The sequence below is a fragment of the Ambystoma mexicanum genome, chromosome 3q (assembly GCF_040938575.1).
Source record: "Ambystoma mexicanum isolate Mex_15411 chromosome 3q, UKY_AmexF1_1, whole genome shotgun sequence".
In the NCBI taxonomy this organism is placed as follows: Eukaryota; Metazoa; Chordata; class Amphibia; order Caudata; family Ambystomatidae; genus Ambystoma; species Ambystoma mexicanum.
The window spans coordinates 287,474,530-287,497,709 of record NC_090926.1 but is presented as its reverse complement, the minus strand read 5'-3'; the positions used below and the strand labels follow the sequence as shown (position 1 = coordinate 287,497,709).

The 23,180-nt window shown below is 46.2% G+C and overlaps 1 protein-coding gene across 7 annotated transcripts in view; it reads right to left on the bottom strand.

Annotated features, from left to right (window-relative positions):
• The window catches only part of PAN2 (poly(A) specific ribonuclease subunit PAN2), a 1,309,324-nt gene that overhangs the window by 118,117 nt on the left and 1,168,027 nt on the right, over positions 1 to 23,180 (bottom strand). For all 7 annotated transcript variants that reach the window (XM_069653787.1, XM_069653789.1, XM_069653788.1 and 4 more), the window contains 2 exons: positions 22,364 to 22,437; positions 21,677 to 21,821 (listed from right to left, as the gene is read on the bottom strand). In XM_069653787.1, coding sequence (XP_069509888.1) covers positions 21,677 to 21,821; positions 22,364 to 22,437 — 219 coding nt within the window. The remainder of the gene's footprint in view (positions 1 to 21,676; positions 21,822 to 22,363; positions 22,438 to 23,180) is intronic.

Below are 23,180 nucleotides of genomic sequence, written 5' to 3'. Positions count from 1 at the left end.
TCCCTGGCACTTCGGTTCCAGCAGCAGTAGAAGTACAGCTAGCTTCGGTAGGATGTCCAAACAAGTTCCCTTTGGAGTTGATTGGTCCCACCAACTGAAGGGGAGAAGTCGTCCTTGGAGGGCTTCTCTAGTCGAGGCGAATTTGGAGCTTCAGCACAGCAGCAGAGCTTCACCCGGCAAACCAACTGTCCAGGAGTTGCAGCAGGTGTCTCTTCCAAGTTCTTCTTCAGATTTCTTCGTCCATTGGTGGACTCTGCCTTCCAAGGCAAAAAGCCTCGACTTTTATGCAGGTTTCTCCCATTCATTCCAGCCAAGCTGTCAATCACACAGCAGGGTGGCTGTCCTTGACAGAAGCCAGCCGCCCAATCACATTTGGGTGCATTCCTGTAACCAAGTGGATTAAGCACAGGGAGTTTTGGGCACCTCCCTCACTTCCTGCCCTTGCCAGACATACTGGAGCCAGAGGCGGGTTTCACTTGTGAATCCCGCCAAAGACAAAACGAACAAAGGGACCAAACCTGGGTTGGCGCGCAGAGTAAATCTCAAGAAGGACCTTTCCAGTAAGAAAAGGCAAAAAATAAGACTGGGGCCATTTTGACAAAATGGGCACCCATGCGTGCTTTACTGCAGCTGTGAATGCAGCCTGCGGTATAAACTCCCAATGGTAGTTAAAAGTAAACCACTGCCACCAGCCATTAATTGTAGAAAGGGTGATATAAAAATGTTACATGAAAAACTAGACAAAGGGGATACCAAGTAACCCCTCCAGCACCCTATTGTGAGATAGTGTGTGCTGGGTCTAGAAAGTTACAATTGTAAGAAAAGTCAATTTCACTTTACTGCTCTTGGAAACAGTAGTTTATCCAAGAGAAAGTATTTGAACCTTTGGGAAATCTGAAAGACTTCCCTGTGCCACTGCACTTAAGGTGCTGTGTGTCACAATGTAAAAAGATGATGTCTATTGAGTTTGTCAGACACCAAAACAAAAAGAAACAGTGTAATCACAGTAAAATACACGAGAAAGTGGGAAAAACGTCTCACTCTCTCCAGGTTGAAAATCAAAAAGGTATAGAGTCCAGCAAAGCTGTTGGGGGTCTCTAAGGTAGAGAGGAATTCGCACATTTCTGAGAATCCTCCCATACAACGACAGACAGACACCGTTCCCCCATCTGGCGGAAACCTGTGTCAGCAATGTCCAGTGACACTGATTGCATGGTCCGAAGCCACCTCTTCTTCCTGGAAGAGGGCGACCGCCTCCATCCTCTTGTCGTGGGGTAGGAACTCCAGAAGTGGACATAGCTTGAACAACAGTTCCCTGTCGTACCTGGCCAGGATCGCCAGTGCCTTCTTCGCCACGCTGTCTGGAGGGACTGAGGATGACGAAGAAGGGTTTGACGATCTCTTCCTCAGAGGCGCCGAAACCACTGAGTCCGGCAACTGTTGCGGCCGCAGACACCTTGGAGAGGACTCCAGTACCTATTACTTTTTCTCCAGTCTATCCTGCTTGGCCGGGGCCGTGCAAGGATTCTTCAAGAGGGCCAGACCTTCCTCTCACAGGTCGTCCAGGAGGGGTACCATCATGATGGTCTTCCTCTTGGCCTCACACCTCTGGTATAGGAAACCCTCCTTCTTGGTTTTCTCGGGCGCAAGCTGGAAAAGCTCGGAAGCGTCGGCGACCATGGAGTGAAGCAAACCCAACTCATCCGGTGGCGATGCCCTCAGCTTTGGAGATCCGCCTGCCGTGACAATATCACTGTTGTACCGTGCCCGTACCCGTGACCACCGGGGTGAGGGCACCTGATGAAAAGGTTGATACAGGGGCGGTGGAAGGTGCTTCCTCTTTTTAGCCGGAGGCTGATCGAGGGGTGCATCCTCTTCTGTATTTCTGACAACAACGTGCTACATCTCTCGGCTGAACTGGCGTGGCTGGAACACTAGGCCCCTCATGGACTGTGTGCAGGGACTCCAGGCCCTCGTCGTCCGTGGACAAAACTTCCATGGCTTCGGGCCTGGCCTGGGACTTCATCACTGCCACCCCATTTTGCACCCTGAGGGGTTGGGCCGGGCTCAGAGACAGCATCCTCTTCTCTGGCATGCTAGCAGGCCTCGTCACTGCCGGAGCTGAGGCCTCCATCCTCGGAGGCAGGGACACCATGGGCGCAGTAGGGGCTACCTTCATGGGGTCAGCCCCTTTGGCCTTCGAGAGAGCAGCCACCACCAGCCCAATCGTCGACGAAGATTTCTCCTGCACTGCATGGGCCTTCTTGGGCAGGTTCGCTGCCTTTTCCTCCGTCCTGGGTTTCTCCTGCTTTTCCCGCAGCTTAGCCGGGTTGGACGCTTTCCTCTTTGATGAGGTGCTCGATTGCTGGCTGCCAATGGAGGTAGATGGTGATGCTGATCGCGCCCTGTCCATCGAGGGACCCACTTGCACGGCGACTACGACTCCCAGTGGTTGGCCTCGTCTTGGGCCCCCACAGATGGGGCGCCCTGAACGGACTTAGAAGCCCGCTTCTTAGACCGGCCGCTCATGGGTGAGGCATGACCCTGCTTGGGGCAGAGGGCAGAGGCCTTGACGTTTAGCCAAGCTGCCAGTCTACTGTGTCGATCATTCATCGTTTTCTTGGAGAAGCCGAGGCAGCTCTCGCACTCTCCTTTGTGGTCCGGGTGAAGGCAGAGGCATTGAAGGCGTTTGTCCTCCACAGACAGGTTTCGTAGTCCGTATCTGGTGCAGAGCTTGACAAGGTAACTTCCTTCCTTTTCCTACGTCATGGTCAGAGGTGCGGAGAAGGCCTGATGGGCTTCTGGAAACTTTTGATGATCCTCGCCCTTGAGGAACGCTGAAATTCACCGACAAACGGATCCCCGCTGTCGGCAGATGGAGAGAAGAGCACACTGGCTCTCACAGAAAAAATAGAACTTTTTCCGTCGAAAAACAAAAACATAGAAGTAGCTCACAGAGCAAAACTTGAGGACTCCCAACACTTGAACGTGCAGTAAAAATCTGAAGATGGCTGCCAGTGGAGGGGCTTAGAGAGGACTGTCATTGGCTGGGGGCTATATGACCCAGAGCACAGTGATTGGTTTAGAGGAGAAATACAGTTTGTAAGTGAAAGTGAAACTGTTTTTTTCTTTCACCAGGATTGACGGCCTGACAACGGGGAATATTCATAAGCATATGAATCCATGCCAGACCCCATGGTGGAGAAATGGAATTTGTACAGTCATGTTATTGCACTGGATGAGGGCTGGCAAAATAGGAACCATTTGGATAGGGCCTACAGCGAGTTTAGTGGGACCTTTGGGTGCCTTAGCTACGTCCTCAGGTTTGAAGAAGCTTTCAGCAACCGCTGTAATGCTGGCCCCAGTGTCTCCGTTGGCAGGAGTCGCATGGCCATTTATAAGTTCACTGTCCTTATAATATTCTTTTGTGTTGTCAGGTATTGTGTTATACACATCTATATTCTGCTGTTACAAGAGACCCAAGGACACTAAAGAAACACTAGCTTGAACTCCAATGGGGCCATCAGCTAGTAGGTGAAAGTGAGCACCAGTCATTGGAGCTTCCTCCTCTGTAGTGAAGTGAAGGCTAAGGAGACAGTGTGCACCCCTGAAGATGTACCCTTATATCTGTGAGCCCCTTTCATGTGGTCACTAGACCCACAAACCACACATTTACCAAAGCTTTTCTGGAATGGGGGTCTCTGGGTAACCTCCCTCTGGTTTGGCCCCAAAAGGTTTCACTAGCCCTATAAGGTTTCCCATGAAATGTACCCCTATTGATTATGTGGCCCTCTTTAGGTGGTGGAGGATTAGAAATTTCCTCACCATTTTTTTGGTGCTTTTTCATCTCATCCTTTTTCTGAGTAGCCCTGTTGGCTACCCATAAGTGGGCAGCTTGAGCTAGTCTCTTGGGATCAAGTGCCTTAGAGTCAGCCAGGTGCTGTCTCCGCTCAGCAGAGCAGGCATCAACAATATTCTCTAGTAAAAACAAATTCCTCATTCCTTCAAAGGAGTTTACTTTGTATCCTTTTACCCAACCATCTGCGTTTTTCAGGCATTCACTAACCCAGGTAGCCCAAGGAGTACCATCTTTCTTTCTATGGTCTCTGACCCTTTTAAGGTATTGATAATGAGTCTTCCCAGGTCTGGCAATAAGTGCCTGTTTGACTAGTTCATAATCTTTAGCACTCAATTCCATAATAGCATCACAACCATTTTGGGGGAGCCTAGACATGATCCATGCAACTAAATAATGACCACAGATATTCTGCAAACCATATGTGAACTCAAATGTACTCAACCAATCCAACACATCAAGTTTAGGATCATACATACTTACAGCCTCTTTTGGTAAGCAAAGTCTCTTAGGACTAGTAGACTGAGAGGACCCTGTGAAGGAAGCAGAATACATGGACATCTTTTTCATAGCATACTCATGCTGCATTTCCTTCTCTCTGAGCCTGCTCTCTGTCTTCAGAATGTACTGCATGGTTTTTGAATCCCAGTTCCAGCTGCATTCTTTCAAGAGATAGATATTCTGGGCTTAGATTGTGACCCACAGGGGTCGTGACAGGAGCTTGTTGGAAGCACAGGGACAGGATGAAGAGGGGAGGTGCTCACTCCTTGAGGTTCCTCCTCACATTCTGACCCATTTGGCAGAATGGAGCTAAACTCTAAAGTATTGGTTTCATCAATTTCTATATCAAGATTGGGAGTAGGGGTTATGGGCCTAATCCCATTGTTTTGGTGATTTAACAACTTTTCAATCAACTCATTCTTTCTACCCTTTAAACTCGGTCCCCCTTTCCTACTTAACTCTTTCAATGGTTCCATTTGAAGTGCAGTAAGGCACTGTTCATTAAAATTATCCATTCCTGGCATTATTTTCAGCTACAAGATTACTTTTCTTTTTGGTGGAGCTTAGCCTATGGTTGGTTTATTAGGGCACAAGTACAACCAGTAGTTACGGCAACCCCTCTACGCCAATCCCCCACCACCTGCCACCAATGTTAGGTAAGAATACATGCAGTCCAACTGGTGTGGGACTACACAAGACTTCTCTTGGTAATAGGTAACCCACCTTTTAATATAGGCCTGTAGTACACAAGTTGGTAGTGTGACTTAGCAGCCAAGCTCATCTTAAGAGGGGTAATGTGAGCTGTAGAGCTGTGCAATGAAACCAGTAAATACAAGTATCCAATGAAACACTTACATACTTAGTTATATAATAAATATGTATTTATACACAAAGATATTTAAGCATTCTTTAAAAAGCAGTAATTAGCTGTAAAATTATTCCCAAATTAGGATTCAATTAAATTCATTGGAGGGTTCAAAAAGTACTTACCTGCTGAAGAATATTTGTTAACCATTGTTTTATTCCCTCATCTTTTCCTTTTTGACACCAACCTCAGTATTGCTCTAAATGTACCAGTGATATCAATGTCCACAGTTTCATAGTAATTTAAGTCAACTCAGGGTGTAGGAAGAGCCTGTGTGCCATTCCAAATGGGTATCTACTGATTTATTGAAACAGGGTGTGTATTTTGAAGTATATTATTGTTACATATTTTGCTCCCTTGTAAAGAATACTTATTCAAACTGACTTGAATTAATAAATAATTGTTTGATCAAGAAACCTTGAGTGTAAGTGTTATTTGGATACTTGTCAATGTGAATCTCTGTGTAATAACCCTACAGCTCACACTGACCCCTCTTGAGATATCCAACTACGCCTATGGCACACAACTAATCCTAAAACTCCTGAATTCAAAGCCCAATTCCCAACCCGACCTCCATCCTGCCTCCACGACATAGATCACTGGATGACCACAAACCACCTTTTGCTTAACCCTTCCAAAACTGAAATCATGGTATGTGGCAACACCAAACTTCTTCCGCACCCGCTACCCTGGCCATCTGCCATGGCCAATTCCCGACACCCTCAAATTCAGTAAAAAAACTTGGATGCACCCTAGACTCAGACCTAACCCTCTCACTCCAAGTCAACAACGTCTCTAAGTCCTGCCACTACCACCTTAAAACTCGTAGGCGCATTTTTCCATACCTCTCCTTTCCCAACAGACTCTCCGCGGTCCAGTCAATTTTTATGTCAAGACTGGACTATGCTAACCCCCTCTACCTCAGAGTCCACGCGTACCAACTGACTAAACTACAAAGAGCACAAAACACTGCAGCCAAACTGCTACTAGCAATTGGCCCAAGAGATCACATCTCCCCAGCCCTCAAAACTCTGTACTGGCTTCCGGTTGCCCGGTGGGTGACCTTCAAAACCTTATGCATCTCTCACTGAGCAATGCATAAAACCGGACCTCAATATCTTCAAGACAAATTAAAACACTACCATCCTCCACGCACTCTAAGATCAAGCTCTGCCGGCCTCCTAGTTATACCAAAACCAACTCAGTCAGGTTAGGCGGATCATGATTCTCAGCCCTGGCCCCCGCTCTGTGGAACGCACTTCCACCCCACATCCAACTCACTGAAGACCTCATGTCTTTCCGCTAACTGCTGAAAACATGGCTCTTCCCCTAAAATCGACCCTTGACTCAAACTGGATAACAGCAATCAATGACCTTAGCCCAAAGCTGCTTTATCATAAATAACAATCCAGCATCATGATCCGAGCGAGAAATCAAAAACGAATAACCGGCAATGTAAATTAAAACGGATAAAATGAATAGAACGAATGAAGTGGATTAAAGTAGTAAGTGGATGAAAGGAATAAACTGGATGAAAACAGTGAAGTGGATGAAATTAAGGATATGATGAAATCAATGAAATGGAAGAAAGGAACAAAGTTTACGAGGGACTAAAGTGGACGATAGGATGGAAAGGAGGAGTACATGATACGGATGGTGTGCACGGAATAGAGTGCATGGAACGGTTTGATAGCATGGAATGACAGAGTACGTGGAACTAACGGAACGATTGGAATGACATGGATGGAGTGCCTGCGACGGATGGAGCGCCTGGGACGGACCTAGTGGGTGGGACGGATGAAGAGTGCGGAGCGGGCGAAGTGTGCGAACAGTGTGGAGCGGACGAAGAGGGTGTAACAGATGAAGTAAGTGGAACAGTTGGCATGCATGGATCGGCCGAAGCGCATGGATCAGAACGAATGCATAGAACTGATTGATCAGATGGAGTGCATTGAACTGAGTGAGTACATGCGACGGATGGAATGCATGGAATAGATAGAGGGCATGGAATGGACATTGTGCAAGAATGGATAGGGGTGCATGGAACGGCTGGAGTGCCTGGAACGGCTGGGGCGCACGCAAAGGTTGAAGCGCACTGAGCGGTTGAAGCGCATGGAATAGTTGGAGTGCATGAAGGCGCTCTATCGCAATCACCTACTGAAAACAACCATATCACACCACCACGCTTACTCTCTATGCACCACCACTCATCTATAACACAGCGATACTATGACACATTCGGTATAACACCTGCCACGTACTCCCCATCATCCTAACTAAACCCAGCTGGTTGCACACCCGCCAGCCTAGGCGTTCTCCTCAGGCCTAACGGAGCCAGAATCAGTCTGGTATCGCCCTGCCAGAACTAACACACACTCCTGATCTCCCAACCACCACACCTACCGCTAAGAAGCAGCTATCATACGAGTGCCACATCTGCTGCACACATATCCGGTGCACACATGCACCTTATGACTCTCTCTCTCTCCCTCTACTGACTTGAACCAAGGTTCCCGAGGGCGTTCAACCTACCAGCGCCTTCAGATCATACCAAAGGTACATAAGGCGCTATATAAATGCAAAGTAACATAACATAAGCCTGGCTGCTCAGTCACTCTACCAACTTGTGCAGTACATGCTTATACCAAAGATTGGGTTAACTATTGCCAAGAGGACAGGGCTGGTGCAGTTCCCACAGGGTACTGCATACAATCTTGCCTAACAAAGATTGTGGACCAAGTGATTAGCACCTAACACAAATAGGAAGGGTATGGCAAAAGAAGGAAAGCATAATTTTACCAAAAGCGAAAAATGTTATAGACCCATAAGGCCAAAAATGTCATCCATATTAATTTGAACTCCCATCAGACATTATACAAGTAATAATGCATAGGTACATATAATATATTCAAGGCGGAGACAAACTTCAGCAATTGTAAACCATAGCCAAAGGCTTTCAAGATTTAGTAAAGCAGGTTAGCAACATTTCAAGGGACAAATAGTTACTATGAGCAGTATGATTAATCCTGTAGAGTCCTCACAAAAACCCTACCTAAAGCCTCCAAAGTAACCAGGAGAAGGCAGCCGCTACCTGATCCCGGCACTGGGGGTGACATTAACAGGGAGCATCCCCTGGGAGAAGGTCCCTGGGGAACAGGAGGACTACATTGGGAGGGACGCTGTATTTGTCTTCCTTCAGAGGAGGAAGTGTCAGCAATACCGTAATATGTAATGGCTTCCTGTCGGAGGGAGCTGTTCTTTCCCAAAGCTAATTATTCTGACAGTGGTGAAAACAGTCATAACCAAAAGTTGATTGGGAGTAAGAATACCCCTTCCAAAGCCACTCACATTTATAGAGGTGAAAGCTCCCATGTTTCATCATTTCCGGAAGTCCCCAGGTCGATTGGAAGGAAGGGCTACAGCAGGCTCTGGTTACACAGCAGGCTCTCTGGTAGCTGGACATCATTTCAGTGGGCAATTCTTCATCTTCTGCTTCGAGGTTTGGTTCCAGTGGTTGACTACCTTTTTAGCTTCCAGGATCAGACTTTTATGCAGGAACTCAGCCAGCCAAACAACCTTGCAACAATCAAACTTGGGGTGGGGGGGGGGGGGTTGTCAATACTTTCATGACAGCCAGTCTCCCAGTTTGAACTGGAATCTCGCACTCTGGCTGATAGACAAAGGGCTGCATAGCTTTGGACTCCTCCCTCGCTTCCTGCCTTCACAGACACTCGGGAGCCTGGGTGCAGAGTCCATAGGCCTCCCGCCATAGATAAAAATCACACAAAGGAATTTCCCACCCTGGGTGTCAGGGGAAGGAACAAGAAAGCACAAGGAACACTAAAATGGCAAAAAAACAAGACGGGCCCATTTTGTTAAAATGTGCATACACCGCCAGTAAAGGTGCACCAAATTAATAAAATGTTTCACTGCCACCTGCCATTAAAGGTAAGCTTGTCCCTGTAAAAGAATTGTTAAAGTGTTAGTGTGAAAAGGGATACATTGTATCTCCCCAGTGTTAGGCAGAAACCTGTGCAGTTCCCTTAGATACCACTGCAAAAAGTTTAGGACTACAGGAGTAAGCAGGAAACCCAATTGGTAGCAGTCTGCACCACCCAGATTTACCTGGTAGCTGTGGCTGAGCAGTCAGACGTCTCTCAAGAAGAGTTAGGCAGTATATAGAGTATACACAATAGGGCTAAAAATACAGTAGAACAAGCAAACACTGACCAGATCTTTGGTATAAAAGTATATAATTATTTATTTAAAAACACACTTATGAAAATACACTGGCACTAATATATCAAGCAAGTTCAAACACAGTTACTATAAGTATATAGACCTCCCTAGTTAATTATTCAACAAGTCTAGGTTAAGACACCACTTATTTAGCAAAACAGAGGTGAGCGCGTAACCGTAGATGGCACTCCAATAATTCATTTAAAAAAGGGTGAGAAAAGGCAGAGTATGGAAATAACACAGTACCAACACTTTTAAGAAACCACAGCAAGTCAAGAAAGGCAGGGTCTACTGTAGAGCCATAAGTTCATAGGCCAGGCCCACTCTTGGAGAGAGAAAGGCGGAATGTGCCCAAGATCACACAGTGGAAATGCACTCAAAGTCTTTGCAGAAAAGTCAAAAAGAGGTTGGATCAGTTCAGAAAGGCAAAGTTAGCAGGTCTGAGGTCAACCCAGTTAGAAACTCAAGGATTTACGGGACACCTTGGACAATCTGTTGCAAGGGAGACCAGGCGGGACACAGTACCTGAAATGGTGAGAAAGCTCCAGCGGTGGCAGTTGTTCCTGGCAGCGGGTGCCAGTCATGGCTTCGACCAGAGGAAGAGATGATCTCAACGAGGAAGAAAGCTGGAGGTCGTTGCCAAGGAAGAAACCCGCCGTTGAGTTCCCGATGAAAAGGTACGACCCTTTTATTCGCGGTAGTGGTGAAGCGTGGCTATCCAGCCGCCGGGGTGCTTGGCACGGGCGATTTGAGCACGAGACGTCCAGGAAGGCGAAAAAGGAGAACTGGTTGGTCCCACCAGCTCAAAGGGAAGAAGACTCTCCTGGAAGAAGATCTCCTCTGTCGTCGGGGAAGTGGTGAGTTCGTACAGCAGGGCTCCACCGGTGGTGTTTTCATTGTAGATGGCTCAGCTTCTCCCCTCTTTGGATTCTTTAAGTCCTGTGGCGACTTCTGAAGTTCCAGTCCCCAAAGCCCTGCTTTTATGCAAACAAACCCCCATTCAACAGCCTAGCTGTCACTCAAACATGCTAAGTGGTGAGCTGGGTGGCTCACCACTGGGCCAATCACACAAGATTGCGACTTGAGTTGCCAAGGCAACTCAGTCCAGGGTGCCTAATCCCCCCCTCCCACACATCCTGTAGACCCCAGACAGTGTGGCACCATTTGGAGGGCTTCTGTGCAGAAGCCCGCCAAAAAGTGGAACAAAGGGCTCGACTTGGGTTAGAGTTTCAGAGGCGAACACAAACGCCATTTTAAAACCGAGTCCTGGCAAAAAGACCCAACCGGGGAATAAATATTAAATAAATAACCCGGCGGTATCTTTAACATTGCACCAAAAAGTGGTGCGTTTAAAATCAATGGAAAAATCCCATAAGAAATATTCCGGTGGAATATTTCGCGTGGTATCCACTGCCACCAGCCGGAAACTTGACAAGGGGGGACTGGACAGTGCCCCCTTGGAAAACAGACCCTGGGGCAATCGAATTACCCCATTCGAATGCTCCTCCGAGCCTGAGAAACTTAGAAAGAAAAACTGCAGCGTTTTCAAACACAACCGTGTTGTGTTTCTGCCTAAATCTGCTTTCCCTTTTGGGGCTCTCGGGCTCCCCTTGGGGAGCCCGAGAGCCCCAAATGCGAAAGAAGATTTAGGCAGAAACACTGCAGCATTTAGCATTTCCCATTTGGGGCTCTTGAGCCCCCCGTGGGGAGCCCGAGAGCCCCAAATGGGAAAGAAGATTTAGGCAGAAACACTGCGGCATGTAAACACAACCGTGTTGTGTTTCTGCCTCCCTTGGCTTTCACTTTGGGTCCCCGGTGCTCTCCTGGGGTGATGGCCACGGCAGGCAGAAACACAACGCGGTTGTGTTTGAAAACGCTGCGGTTTTTCTTTCTGAGTTTCTCAGGCTCCTCCGAGCCAGAGGAGCCTGAGAAACTTAGAAAGAAAAATCACAGCGTTTTCAAACACAATAATGTTGTATTTATGTTTGCGGTCGCATCAAAAGCCACCGCAAACATAAATACAATGTTTTTAAAGCTGCGTTTTTTTTCTAAAAAAACTGCAGCTAGTGATTATTTTTATTAAAAAAATAGCTCTTACCGAGATGCAGCTGCAGCCTTTCTGCCTGTAGTCTCCGGTCCCCGTCCTCCGCGTACAGCACCAATGAAGGAAAAGCCACCCAGTGGTAGCTTTTGTTTACTACAGCTGGGTGGATTTTCCTTCATTAGTGCTGCAAAAGCCAAAGCGAGCACAGCGGCGGGCATCCATTTCACAAAATGGATGCCCCCATGTGCTTTCTTTGAGCTTGATTTGCTCAAAATTTTACATAGGGACTTAAAAAAAAATGCCAATCCATTTTTTATAATATTGCCTATCTATTTTTGAAATAAAAAATGTTGGGCGAACCATCCATTTAACAGAGAATTCTCCCTAACACTCAGCACTCCACATAAGGTGGGGTGTGCTGGTTTCACCAAACAAAATGTAAAAGGGAGCCAGAGAGAGTTAAAAGGGGAGCCCCTATGGCAGCCCACCAACAATAGGCACTTATTTCCAAGAGGATAACTTTTAAAAGGCACTATAGATAGTCTTAAAAATGATACCCATAAAAAGAGTAAACGATTCTGTGCGTGTGGTGGGAAAAGGTTCCCACTCAAAGAGGTATAAAGAACAATAATAAAAGGTTTTGGGGTTGGTAGGTCAGGAAGGAAAATGCATCATTACTATGAATATCTTACCCAACAGTGTTGTCCTCCCTTTGTTTGTCTTGTCACGCCTAGAAACACTCGTGTACAGGCGCGTTATAAATGCCATATGATATGATAGGTTATTTATAACGCACTTAATACTCAGGTATATAGAATACTTAGTTTTCTAAGCGCGGACCCGGGGATCGAACCTGTGTTGCTTAAAAGGCGAGCATGTTGCCCCCGAGCTATCCTCCCGAGACAATATCATATCAATGTTGAAATGTTGGGTAGCCTTCAGCAGCAGTTTGTTATATTGAAGCCTATTATCTACAGGGGAATATGCTACAGGCTGGTTTTGGTGGTCATGCGATTGGATGACGGATGTTGTCATCGTAGTACTGGTCCCGACTATTGATCTCCCTGGTCTCCCCAAGAGCCAGGGTATTGTGACCCTGAGAGTTCGATAGCATACATGTTCTGAGAGGAGTCTTGATAGAGGGAGGCTTGTTGGCCCTGGGCAAAAGTGCTGGACTGAGGTGTGAAGATGTGTTTTTTTGGCAGGGGGTTGATGCTTTGCAGCCCCTGACTGGGAGGCGTCTCTAAAGGATGTAAGTTCTTCAGGGTGCTAGACCATGAAATCAACAAAGCATGACATCCTTTTCATAATTTTGTTGAATTGTTCAGGGGTCCACTCATAGGAGGGTGGAAAACCTGTAGCGGTAGAGGTGGTGTAGGAGGGTGTCTGCTCTTTGTGTTGCATAGACCCTGTGAGTGTATCGGCGGGGGAGGGGAGACAAAAGTGTCGAGGATTTTGCTATTTTCAGTGATTTTGTCTTTAAAAGGGTAGCAGGGACATGTTTTCTTCCAAGTTCCTGCATTTTAGGCGTGCGTTTGGGAGACACTGATGCCCCTTTTGCCACCTATTTTTCAGTGCGCGAAAGGAGGGCTTTTTTATGTGCGGTGTCCACATCAAATTTTGAGGCCCGTTTCGGAGGCCTGTCCTGAGGAGAAGGCGTAATCGATGGCCCAGACAAAAGGGAAGATCTGGAGGCTTTTTCTGCGGACACCACATGGATTTTGACAGCCGATTTTGTCGAAGGTCGGCCATGGGTTGTGTGTTTGGAAGTGTGTGCGCGCTATGGCCGCCGAGCGTCTCCGTCACAGAGCTGTGTGCCTGCTTAGTGGAGAGGGGGGTCCACACATGGGGTTCCGTTGAACGCCGGTCGCCTTCGGCGTCACTAGGGACACAGATACTGCCCTTGCTGGATTCCACAGTCACTTCGATGGAAGGTTAGGCCGGCAGGGCATGGACGTCCGAGCGCTTGGTCTGGCCGTCTTGGGTGGAAAAGTTTGCAGGACTTGCAAAGCTTTTCTGGGTGGTGCCTAGGGACAGTTGCACACGCGGTGCATATCTTTCCACACGAACTTCCTATGGCAGGAAAGGCAACATTTAAAAGGGCAGTTTGGCGACAAAAGGGAAATTTGGCTGGGCGAATATGCATTTTCTAAATGGATTAGCTATACGAGACCTCTCCCGCTCTCTCTACTGTAAGGGCTGAGGCCCGAAGGGGCCCATGAAGGCTGTGTCAGGTCATCGAGTCAGTGTTAGGGAGAATTCTCATTTCTGTGTTAATTTCCTTCAACCTTAGAGACCCCCAGCTCTTTTGCTGGACTTTTAATTTTACCCCTGGAGTGAGTGAAACATTTTCCTCACTCCCTCATGTGTTTTGACTTGATTTGGATTATGTGTTTCCTCTGTTTTTGGAGTCTGAATTTTTTTTTATAGGCATCTACTTTTTGTATGGTGACACACAGCACTTCAGTGCAATGTCACAGAGTAATCCTTTAGATGTCTTATAAGGTTTAAAAACCTTTTCTTGTGAGAACTACTGTTCCCAAGAATAGTAAAATGAAATTGACTTTATTTACCTTTTCTCTTTGTAGATCCAGCACGCACCATCTTATGTGGAGTGCTGGGGTTTACCTAGTAGCCCCTTAGCCTACATTTTCATCTAACATTTTTTATGTTACCTTCACTACTTTAAATGGCTGGTGGCAGTGGTTTAATTTTCCTACCATTGTGATTTTCTACCGCAGGCTGAATCCTCAGCTGCAGTATAGCACCCTTGGGTGACCATTTTGTCAATATGGCCCCGGTTGTCTTTTTACACCATTTTCTGTTTGTAAGGTCTTTCTTGCGTTGAGCCAGGTTTGAGCCCTTTGTTCGTTTTATCTAAGGGGGGACTTCAGCCCTGAAGTCCGCCTCTCGCTCCAGTGTGTCTGGAAAGGAAGATGTGAGGGAGGTTCCCGAAACGCCCCTGTCCTTTGTCTCTAGGAATGCATGAATGCAACCAGAACCAGTCCTGATTGGCTGGCTGGCCTTTCAGGACAGCCACCCTGCTGTGTGGTTGACAACCTAGGCTGTACATGAATGGGAGAAACCTGCTTAAAAAGGCAAGGGTTTTGGAAGTAGAGTCGAAGTCGACCACTGGGAGAAACACCCGATGAAGAAACCGTGGGACCAACTAACCCCGAGATGAACTCCACTGGACCATCTTCCCCGACTGGCTGTACTTGTTTGCTGCGGCAGGAACCGAGTGCCAGGGGTCGAGAAATCCATAGTGCAGTGCAATGTCTGAAATCCAGCCAGAAGCTCCAGCAGTCTCCTGGGAACCCACCAGAAGCAGGACGACCAGAGTTCGAGAACCCTCACCAGAGTGCAGGATCCAAAGAGTGAAGGAAGCCCAACTGGTATCCAAGATCCTCAGTGGTGCTGTTTTCGGAGCACTGAAACCGCGAAGTGCCGCTGATAAAAAAAAAGCCAGTAGCTGCCGACGACTTCCAAATTGCTGCCGCAGGAGCCCTCCAGACGGTCCTCCCTCTTGTCCCCATGACTGAGGCTCAGGAACCCAGGGTGTGCATCGATGCAACAGGACAGAATCCAAGTGGACCACACTTCAAACCAGAGGCACGGTTTAGACTTGGGGTACTTACCTCATTGTCTTTTTGGCTGTGCTCTTCTCAGTTGAGATTAGCATTGGCTGCTTTTGAGAGTTGATCCCAGCTCTCCTTTCACAGGCTTTACAGCTTGTGACCCTACAAGTAATTTCTACAAAACGCTCCAACTTTGTGAAAGACTTTTCTAAGAAGTGCCTCAGCTCCACTGACTGTGTTCCAATTGACATTGGCTGTCCTGGCTCCCTGCAGACTCTTCTAGTCCATTGACTTTGATATATCTGTTCCTCATAGGTGGTAACTTGTTTAAGACTTATTGCTGGGAAAGGACGGTCTAGATCCCATTGGACGATTTAATTGTCCTCACCTATACTGAGAACCTGTTTAACCTTTTTCCTTCCTTTAACCTTTCTGCAACTTCAGAATCTATATATAACTAGTGATATATAAATGCCATTACTGTCCTTGTGAATGATGCAACCTTTGGGTGTAGGAATTGTCTAAAGAGCATATCCAAAGAGTATCCACCAACTTGTGCTGATCATGAGAAGTATCAAAGTATATTGTATTGTTACATACATTGCCCTTTTTAAAGAATACTCATTTAAAAAACGATGTTAAATAAATAACTATAACTGAAACCTTGAGTGCAAGTGTTACTTGGTTACTTGTAAATATGAATTTCATTGCTACAACTCACATTTACCCCTCTTGAGAGAGGCCTGGCTGCTCAGTCACATTACCAAGGTGTGTAGTCTCACACAGTGTTACTACACCATATCTTACCAGTCAGTCAGTCATCATCGCCGATGGAGCTGCTCGCCGAGGGTCGTCAAGCAGTTGGCTGATGCTGTGGCAACAAGCAGACAGTAAAGAAAGAAAACAGAAGTCTACGAATAAACTTTAACTAATCAAAAGGTATCAGTCTGAAAGGAACAGCACAACTTGCAACAGACTACGATGGCAGAACAAAACAATCTGTGGGGCCTTGACATGTGAAGGACCATGGGTACAGTACACGTCAAACTAAGGATAGCATTACTAACACTTCCTGTCAATGACAGTTTGAGTTCCAAAAACAAATCTTGTAACACTCTGCGAATACCACTAAACGTCTGACTATGCAGAGCGTGTGATCTAAGCAGATCCACAAGCCTCAGAAATATACATTATATTATGTGACTATATATGAGCTAGTTGCAAACATTTTCATTATGTGTTATTCTTCTACATTATGTACGAGCACAGGGTCTTCAGCATCCACCACCTCCACAATCTTTGGGTACGCACATCTTTTTACTTGTGGTCAGATTTTTCAGTTGTGAGTGGGTAGCATTGGCGTTATTGTGAGGAGATCCTTTTTCCCCACTTTAGGACTTTAGTATGCTCGTGTAAGCTGTCTTTGTGGTCCTTAGTTTGTAATGATATTAACAGAATGTTCTGTTTACCTTTGGCATCTGTATAAGTTGGTTAGTAGTGAGGCTTGACTTTGTAATATTACTCCCTTACCATGGGGTTGACTAGCTATTTAGCTTATGTTATGAGTGCGATAGTATTCATCTGTGTGTTAGGCAAGATTTGGTGCGTACCCTTTGGGTGCAATACAACAACCCTGACCACCTGGCAATAGGAACCCAACCTTTGGTATAGGTGTGTACTACACAGGTTGAAAGTGTGGCTGAGCTCTTATCTCAAGAGGGGTCAATATGAGCAATAGGGTGGTTACACAGATTCACAGTGACAAGTATCCAAATAAACACTTACGTTCAAGGTTTCTTAATTATTCATTTATTTAACAGTCAGTTTGAATAAGCCTTCTTCAGAAGGGGCAATATAATAGTAACACACAAATACACTCCAAAATACACACTCTTAGTTTCTCTAAATCAGTAAGTACCCCTTTGGGATGGCACACAAACACTTCCTACATCCTCAGGTGACTTAAATAGCTAGGACACTGTGGACATTAATATATCACGGATACATTTAGAGCAGCACTGAGATGGGTTTCAAAGTAAAGAGGTTTTTAGAATAAGACAAGAGATCACACACATTCTTAAGCAGGTAAGTACTTTTTAACCCCCCACTGCAAAGTTAGTTAACCCTTTCCTGGAAGGAAGGTAAAAACACACAATCAGAGGTAGAAGAGTCATTCAGGGAGCCAGGCCAGCCAATGTCAATTGGGCAAAAGTCTAGGTGAGCTGAAGCACTTCTTGCAGGAAAGTAAAAGTCTTGCACAATGTTTTAGAAGTTTTTGTAGTAAAAGTAGAATCAAAGTAGGGCCACACGCTGGGAGGCTTGTGAGGTGTAGAAGATGCAAACAACTCTACAGGAGCAACCAAGACAGGTCTCAACTGAGAACAAGTAAGGCTACACGACAAGAGGTAAGTTCTCTTAGACTTTACAATACCTTTGGTTAGAAGAAATGGTTCCAGCTGGCTTCTGTTCCCGAGGGGCCCTTCAGATTCTTTTGTTCCTGTGCCTCAGTCTTGGGGACAAAAGGGATGCCTCCTGGGGACTCCTGCAACAGAACGGGACGGTCGGCGACAGCAAACGGCAAACTTCAATTCAGTGGCACTTCAGCATTTCAGCTCCTCGTGTCTGACAGCAAACAGCACCACCGCGGTTCTCATATACCACTTCAGACTTTCCTTGCTTCTGGGGTCCAGCAGTCTGTTGAGGTGGCTCTGCCTTGGTCAGTCCTGCATCAGGGAAGTCCGGAGGATCTTCCTAGCGCTCGGGTCCGACTTAAAAGAGATCCACTCGATTTGGTGTTCCTCTCCCTGGCGGTTCGGTTCCAGCAGCAGTGGAAGTACAGCCAGCTTCGAGAGGATGTCCAAATGAGTTCACTTTGGAGTTGATTGGTCCCCCCAACTCAAGGGGAGAAGTCGTCCTTGCAGGGCTTCTCTAGTCGAGGCGAATTCGGAGCGTCAGCACAGCAGCAGGGCTTCACCGGGCAAACCAACGGTCCCAGGAGTTGCAGCAGGCATCTCTTCCAAGTTCTTCTTCGGATTCCTTCGTCCAGTGGTTGACACTGCCTTCCAAGCCAAAAAAGCCTCGCCTTTTATGCAGGTTTCTCCCATTCTTTCCAATCTAGCTGTCAATCACACAGCAGGGTATGTATTCCTGTAACCAAGGGGATGAAGCACAGGGAGTTTTGGGCACCTCCCTCACTTCCTGCCCCTGCCAGACATACAGGATCCAGATGCGGGCTTCACTTGTGAATCCCGCCAAAGTCAAAACAAACAAAGGTACCAAACCTGGTTTGGCGCGCAGAGTAAATTTCAAGAAGGACCTTTCCAGCAAGAAAGGGTGAAAAAAAGACGACCGGAGCCATTTTGACAAAATGGGCACCCATGAGTGCTTTACTGCAGCTGCGAACGCAACCCGCGGTAAAAACTTCCAATGGTAGTTAAAAGTAAACCTTGCCACCAGCCATTAATTGTAGAAAGGGTAACATAAAATTCTTACATGAGAAACTAGACAAAAGGGATACTAAGTAACCCCTCCAGCACCCTTTTGTAAGATAGTGTGTGCTGGGTCTAGAAAGTTACAAATGTAAGTAAAGTCAATTTCACTTTACTGCTCTTGGAAACAGTAGTTTATCCAAAAGAAGGTATTTTAACCTTTGGGAAATCTGAAAGACTTCCCTGTGCCACAGCACTGAAGGTGCTAGGTTTCACAATGTAAAAAGATGATGCCTATGGAGCTTGTCAGACTCCAAAACCAAGAACAAACAGTTTAAATCACAGCAAAGGTAAAAGGTCTCACTCTCTCCAGGTTGAAAATTAAAAAGTCCTAGAGTCCAGCAAAAGTGCTGGCGGTATCCAAGATAGAGAGGAATTAGCACATTTCTGAGAATTCTCCCTAACACTGTGCTAATGATCTTGGGCGATGCACTCTCCACATGTCACGTAACAGTATGTGATGACATCAGGCCCAGACCTATAGGGAGATATTACGGAAGTATGACGGCTTAGTTTGCATTTTCCTTTTATGGGGAATGCCACGCATAACCATTTTGCGGTGGATGGAGGTTTAAGGTGAGAATTTGGAGGCTGTGTAAGGCTTTTTAATAATTTCGGAGTGATTGCTTTAAACATTAAGGGTATAAGAAGAACTATTTTTAATTAGATTTACAGGATGTTCTATTTGTTTGCCGTTTGTCTCTTCCCTAGCACCTCACATAATTGGAGCATGCTTTCCTTAAAGCTTCGAGGTTTCCTGTCTGGAAGGGTCTCATCAGATTTAATTAACATCAGGGGATATTAGTTACTTTGGCAAAAACAGTACCAGCACTCTTTAATTAAGGTACTTTACCATTGCTGGCATTTTTCATGCCATCAGGAGGGAATATCGGTTTGTTAAGAATAGCATGACTAACAGTGTGCTTTTAATTATATTGTTACAGGTTCTAGATTTTTGGCTTTGGAAATATTGCAGTTGCTGCTTTGACTTGTGGGCAACGGCCGTATTACACTAATAAAGTAATGTTCAGGCATTTTGATACTATTTGATGCAAGGTAGGTGATTGTGATATTTCACAGTAGCACAGCCACTTTGGTCTATTTTACATCAATTGACGTGGTCTGGGATTGGTACTTTGCAATACTTATTCTATTTTCGAGTCAAAAGCCGTATACTTTTAAAGCCCTTCCCTATTCTAAGGCATGAGTGATCTCAGAGGCAGAAGGGGGACAATGGTGGTCCTCTGGCCAACAGTAGGCAGCCCAGTTTAAGGCACAGATGCAGGAAAGTCAGAGTTCCAGAGGATTTCTCGTCAATCAAGTAAGTACAGACTTTAGAGCTAGTAGAGGGACTTCGTAGAAGGCTCCCTAAATGCGCGTTCCACGTTAAGCCTGGGTGAACTCCCAACTACATGAATCACCACCCTAGCCACACAGGAGTGGCAAGTCTTTAGGTAAGTAGTAACCTCAGCCACACAGTACCTCAGCAGTGAAGAAGAGCTTGCAGACCGATGCCTTCACGATGCTGCAACACAGGACTCGGTCTCTGGATTCTTGGCCGTGGTGACGATAGAACGGACAATGGATGGGAACTTGCAGCAATAGTCAACAGAAAAGGCTCCCAGCAAAGGATTATTTGGTGCTTCTCGCGGCTCTGTGCATTTGGCGCCCTTTTACAGGCACCAGATGTACAACGGATGTCTCTGGTCGTATTCTCTTCACTCTCCCGGTCCAGCATTCTGGTGAAGGGATTTGAATCATGTGTCTGGAGGTCTGGCAGGAGCCCACGAAAGTTTCAGTGAGAATAGGACTTCGGAAGACTATGCACAGAACTCAGGCATGAGGTCCAATGGTATTGGCGGTTTGAAGCCCAGGAAGGTCACAGCAAGTCGTGGGATGGCTTGTTTTGCAGGTCCTTTCAAGACTGGAGGGACCCAACAGTCTCTGGGTTGGAGTCGTCTTTTGGGCTCCTATGTTGCATGGAAGAGAGGGTCAGAACAGGCTCTCGTTACACAACAGGCATATCCGATTGCTGGAATCGGCTATAACAGTCTTCTCTGCATCTTCCTCTTTGAATTCAGCTCCAGTGGTCGACTTGTCTTCAGCTTCCAGAATCGGAGAGTTCTACAGGAACCCAGACACACCTTCTGCAAACTCACCCTGCAGTTTACAGAAAGGGCTGGGTGGCTGTCCAATCAGGACAGCCAGCCCGCCAGTGGGAACTGGTTTCGCTCAGGCACAACAGAAGACAAAGGGCTGCTGAGTTTCGGACTCCTCCTTCATTTCCTGACTTCACAGACATGCTGGAGGCTCGGCGATCAATACAAAGGGATCCCGCCGATGACAAATCCTCTACAAGGACATCTCCCACCTAGAATGGCAGTAGATCACCCAAGAAAGAACAAGCCTACTACAAATGGCAAAAACGAAAGAAGCCACCATTCTAGCAGAATGGAGACCCTTCTGTGCATTACCGTGGCTCGTTTGACAGCCAGGGTTTAATGGTAACATAATAGTCATTCAAGTATGTCCACTGCCACCAGCCATAAGAGTTAACTTGTCACAGTAACAGAAATGTTGCTGGAGCAGTGCGAAAGAGGATACTACGCATCTCCCCAGCACTCTACATAAGTTGGGTGTGCTGGTCTCACTATATAAAACGTAAAGGGGAAGAAAATCCCTTTTTACCCTTGGGAGCAATAGTTCACACAAGGTAAATCAAGAGAATATAAAAAAGGAAGCCCCAAGGCAACCCAGCAACACTAAAAGTGCTGTGTGCTGCAACAATGTCTAAAATGTCATAGGAAAGGATATCTTCAAAAATAAACTATGTGTTCTAAGAGGGTAACCTGACCGCTTCCCCCCAGCTTCCCCCATTACCCTTTAGACAACAGGATTTGACTTAGGAGATTGAGGATGGCATTGATAGTTATCTGGTGATGAAGGTACACACACATTAGGGGGGGCTGTAAGGTAATATCAGCAGGGGTATACGGGTTTTGCCTGTTTAGGTAACGATGCCATCATCACATACACCAAGAGGCTGTGAAAACCATTCTTAAACTCACAAAATCTCGAATGTAGGCCTCCAGCTGCTACCCTTACCTCATCATTTTCATTCCAGTTGACAACCTCCAGCTCCTTAGCCTTGGTGAGTTTCATCTTTAGAGAGTATGGCATCCAGACATTCTTCAATTCCTCCACTGAGGGGTACACAGGCCCAGGTTCCTCAATGGCCCCAGATTCATCCCTAGCAGAAAGGAGACATTTTGTGACATGCACGAAAGTGGGCATTTACTTGAATGGCTGATGTGTAAACACCAAATCTCTGGACCGGTTAATAAAAGGTGAATGTCATGAACGTCATGCCCATCTAAGAAAAGGTTTCCAAGGATTCTGTGGCCGTGCTGACTATTGCTTACAAGACCATGGCAGGACACAGAAGGCTGAATATTCAACTGCAAAGAGGGAGAGCTTTCCTAACGTTACATGTGTTTAAACATATAGAACCCTAATCCCTATTCAACTAAAGGGTTCAACAAATTCATTAATATAATACAGCCATCAATAAAGAGCAAATAAACCTGAGAAAAGGTTCAGTCGCAAACCACACATTAATTACAATACATGATAAACATTAAAATAAAATTGCATTCCGGTGATCTGAACCAATGTGTTTTAAACAAAGATGTGTCACGCTGCCCCATTTCAGGAGCTCAGGAACAGGTTCTCAGGAGCAGGAAGATCAAGTGACTTGTCTCATAGCAAGGAGCTTTACAAGTAGTAGCTTACCAGTCTACTAAAGGCTTGTCAATAACCTTCAGGGCCTCTATTTCCACTTTCTTCGCCTCCTTCTTGAAGGTGATCTAAGCAGGAAATAAAAACAACAAGATCAGAAATTTTAAATCCATAAACATGATTTGCATTTTGACCACTTAGCAGATAAAGTCAGGTCAGATCACCACCACTCTGGCACACACTGATATAGTCTGACCTAAACCTTAACAGCACCAGGGCTCAACAAGCTTAAGCATGGCCAGGTGGGAACCATTCAGACCGTATACCATTCAGCCAGACAAGAGCCCTTTGCATATTAGCCTGAGAGAGTCTAATTGAAACCAGTCGGATGATAACCGCATTGGTCAAAGTCTTGATTGAGCAAGTCCTAAAGACCCACCACTCCACCACCTACAGTCAAACTCAATTCCTGAGCGATCCAATAACCTCCTACAGATAAATCGGAACACAAGGCCAAACTTCACAAGCAAGACTCAATGCGATCCTATCCCCAATTCAAAATCTGAATCAACTCACAAAGCACTGGTTCCAGTAGCACTGGCCATACCCAGCTCAGAATGAATTTGTTGTTGTCTACACTATACCAACTTCAATACCAGCATGATCCCTGGGAGCTCATTGGCTCCAGAGAAGCATTGAACCCCCAAAATCAGCTGCCTTAAATGATCAAAGTTGACCACCTTCTGACAAAAAAGAATGGTCTGTGTGCAAGGGATATTTATTAAGGTGAGGATGGTTAGAAGTGGGAGGAGAGGACGAACTCGGAAGCCTCAGTCCAAGACTGGGTGAGACACAGCCTACTTCAGTCACA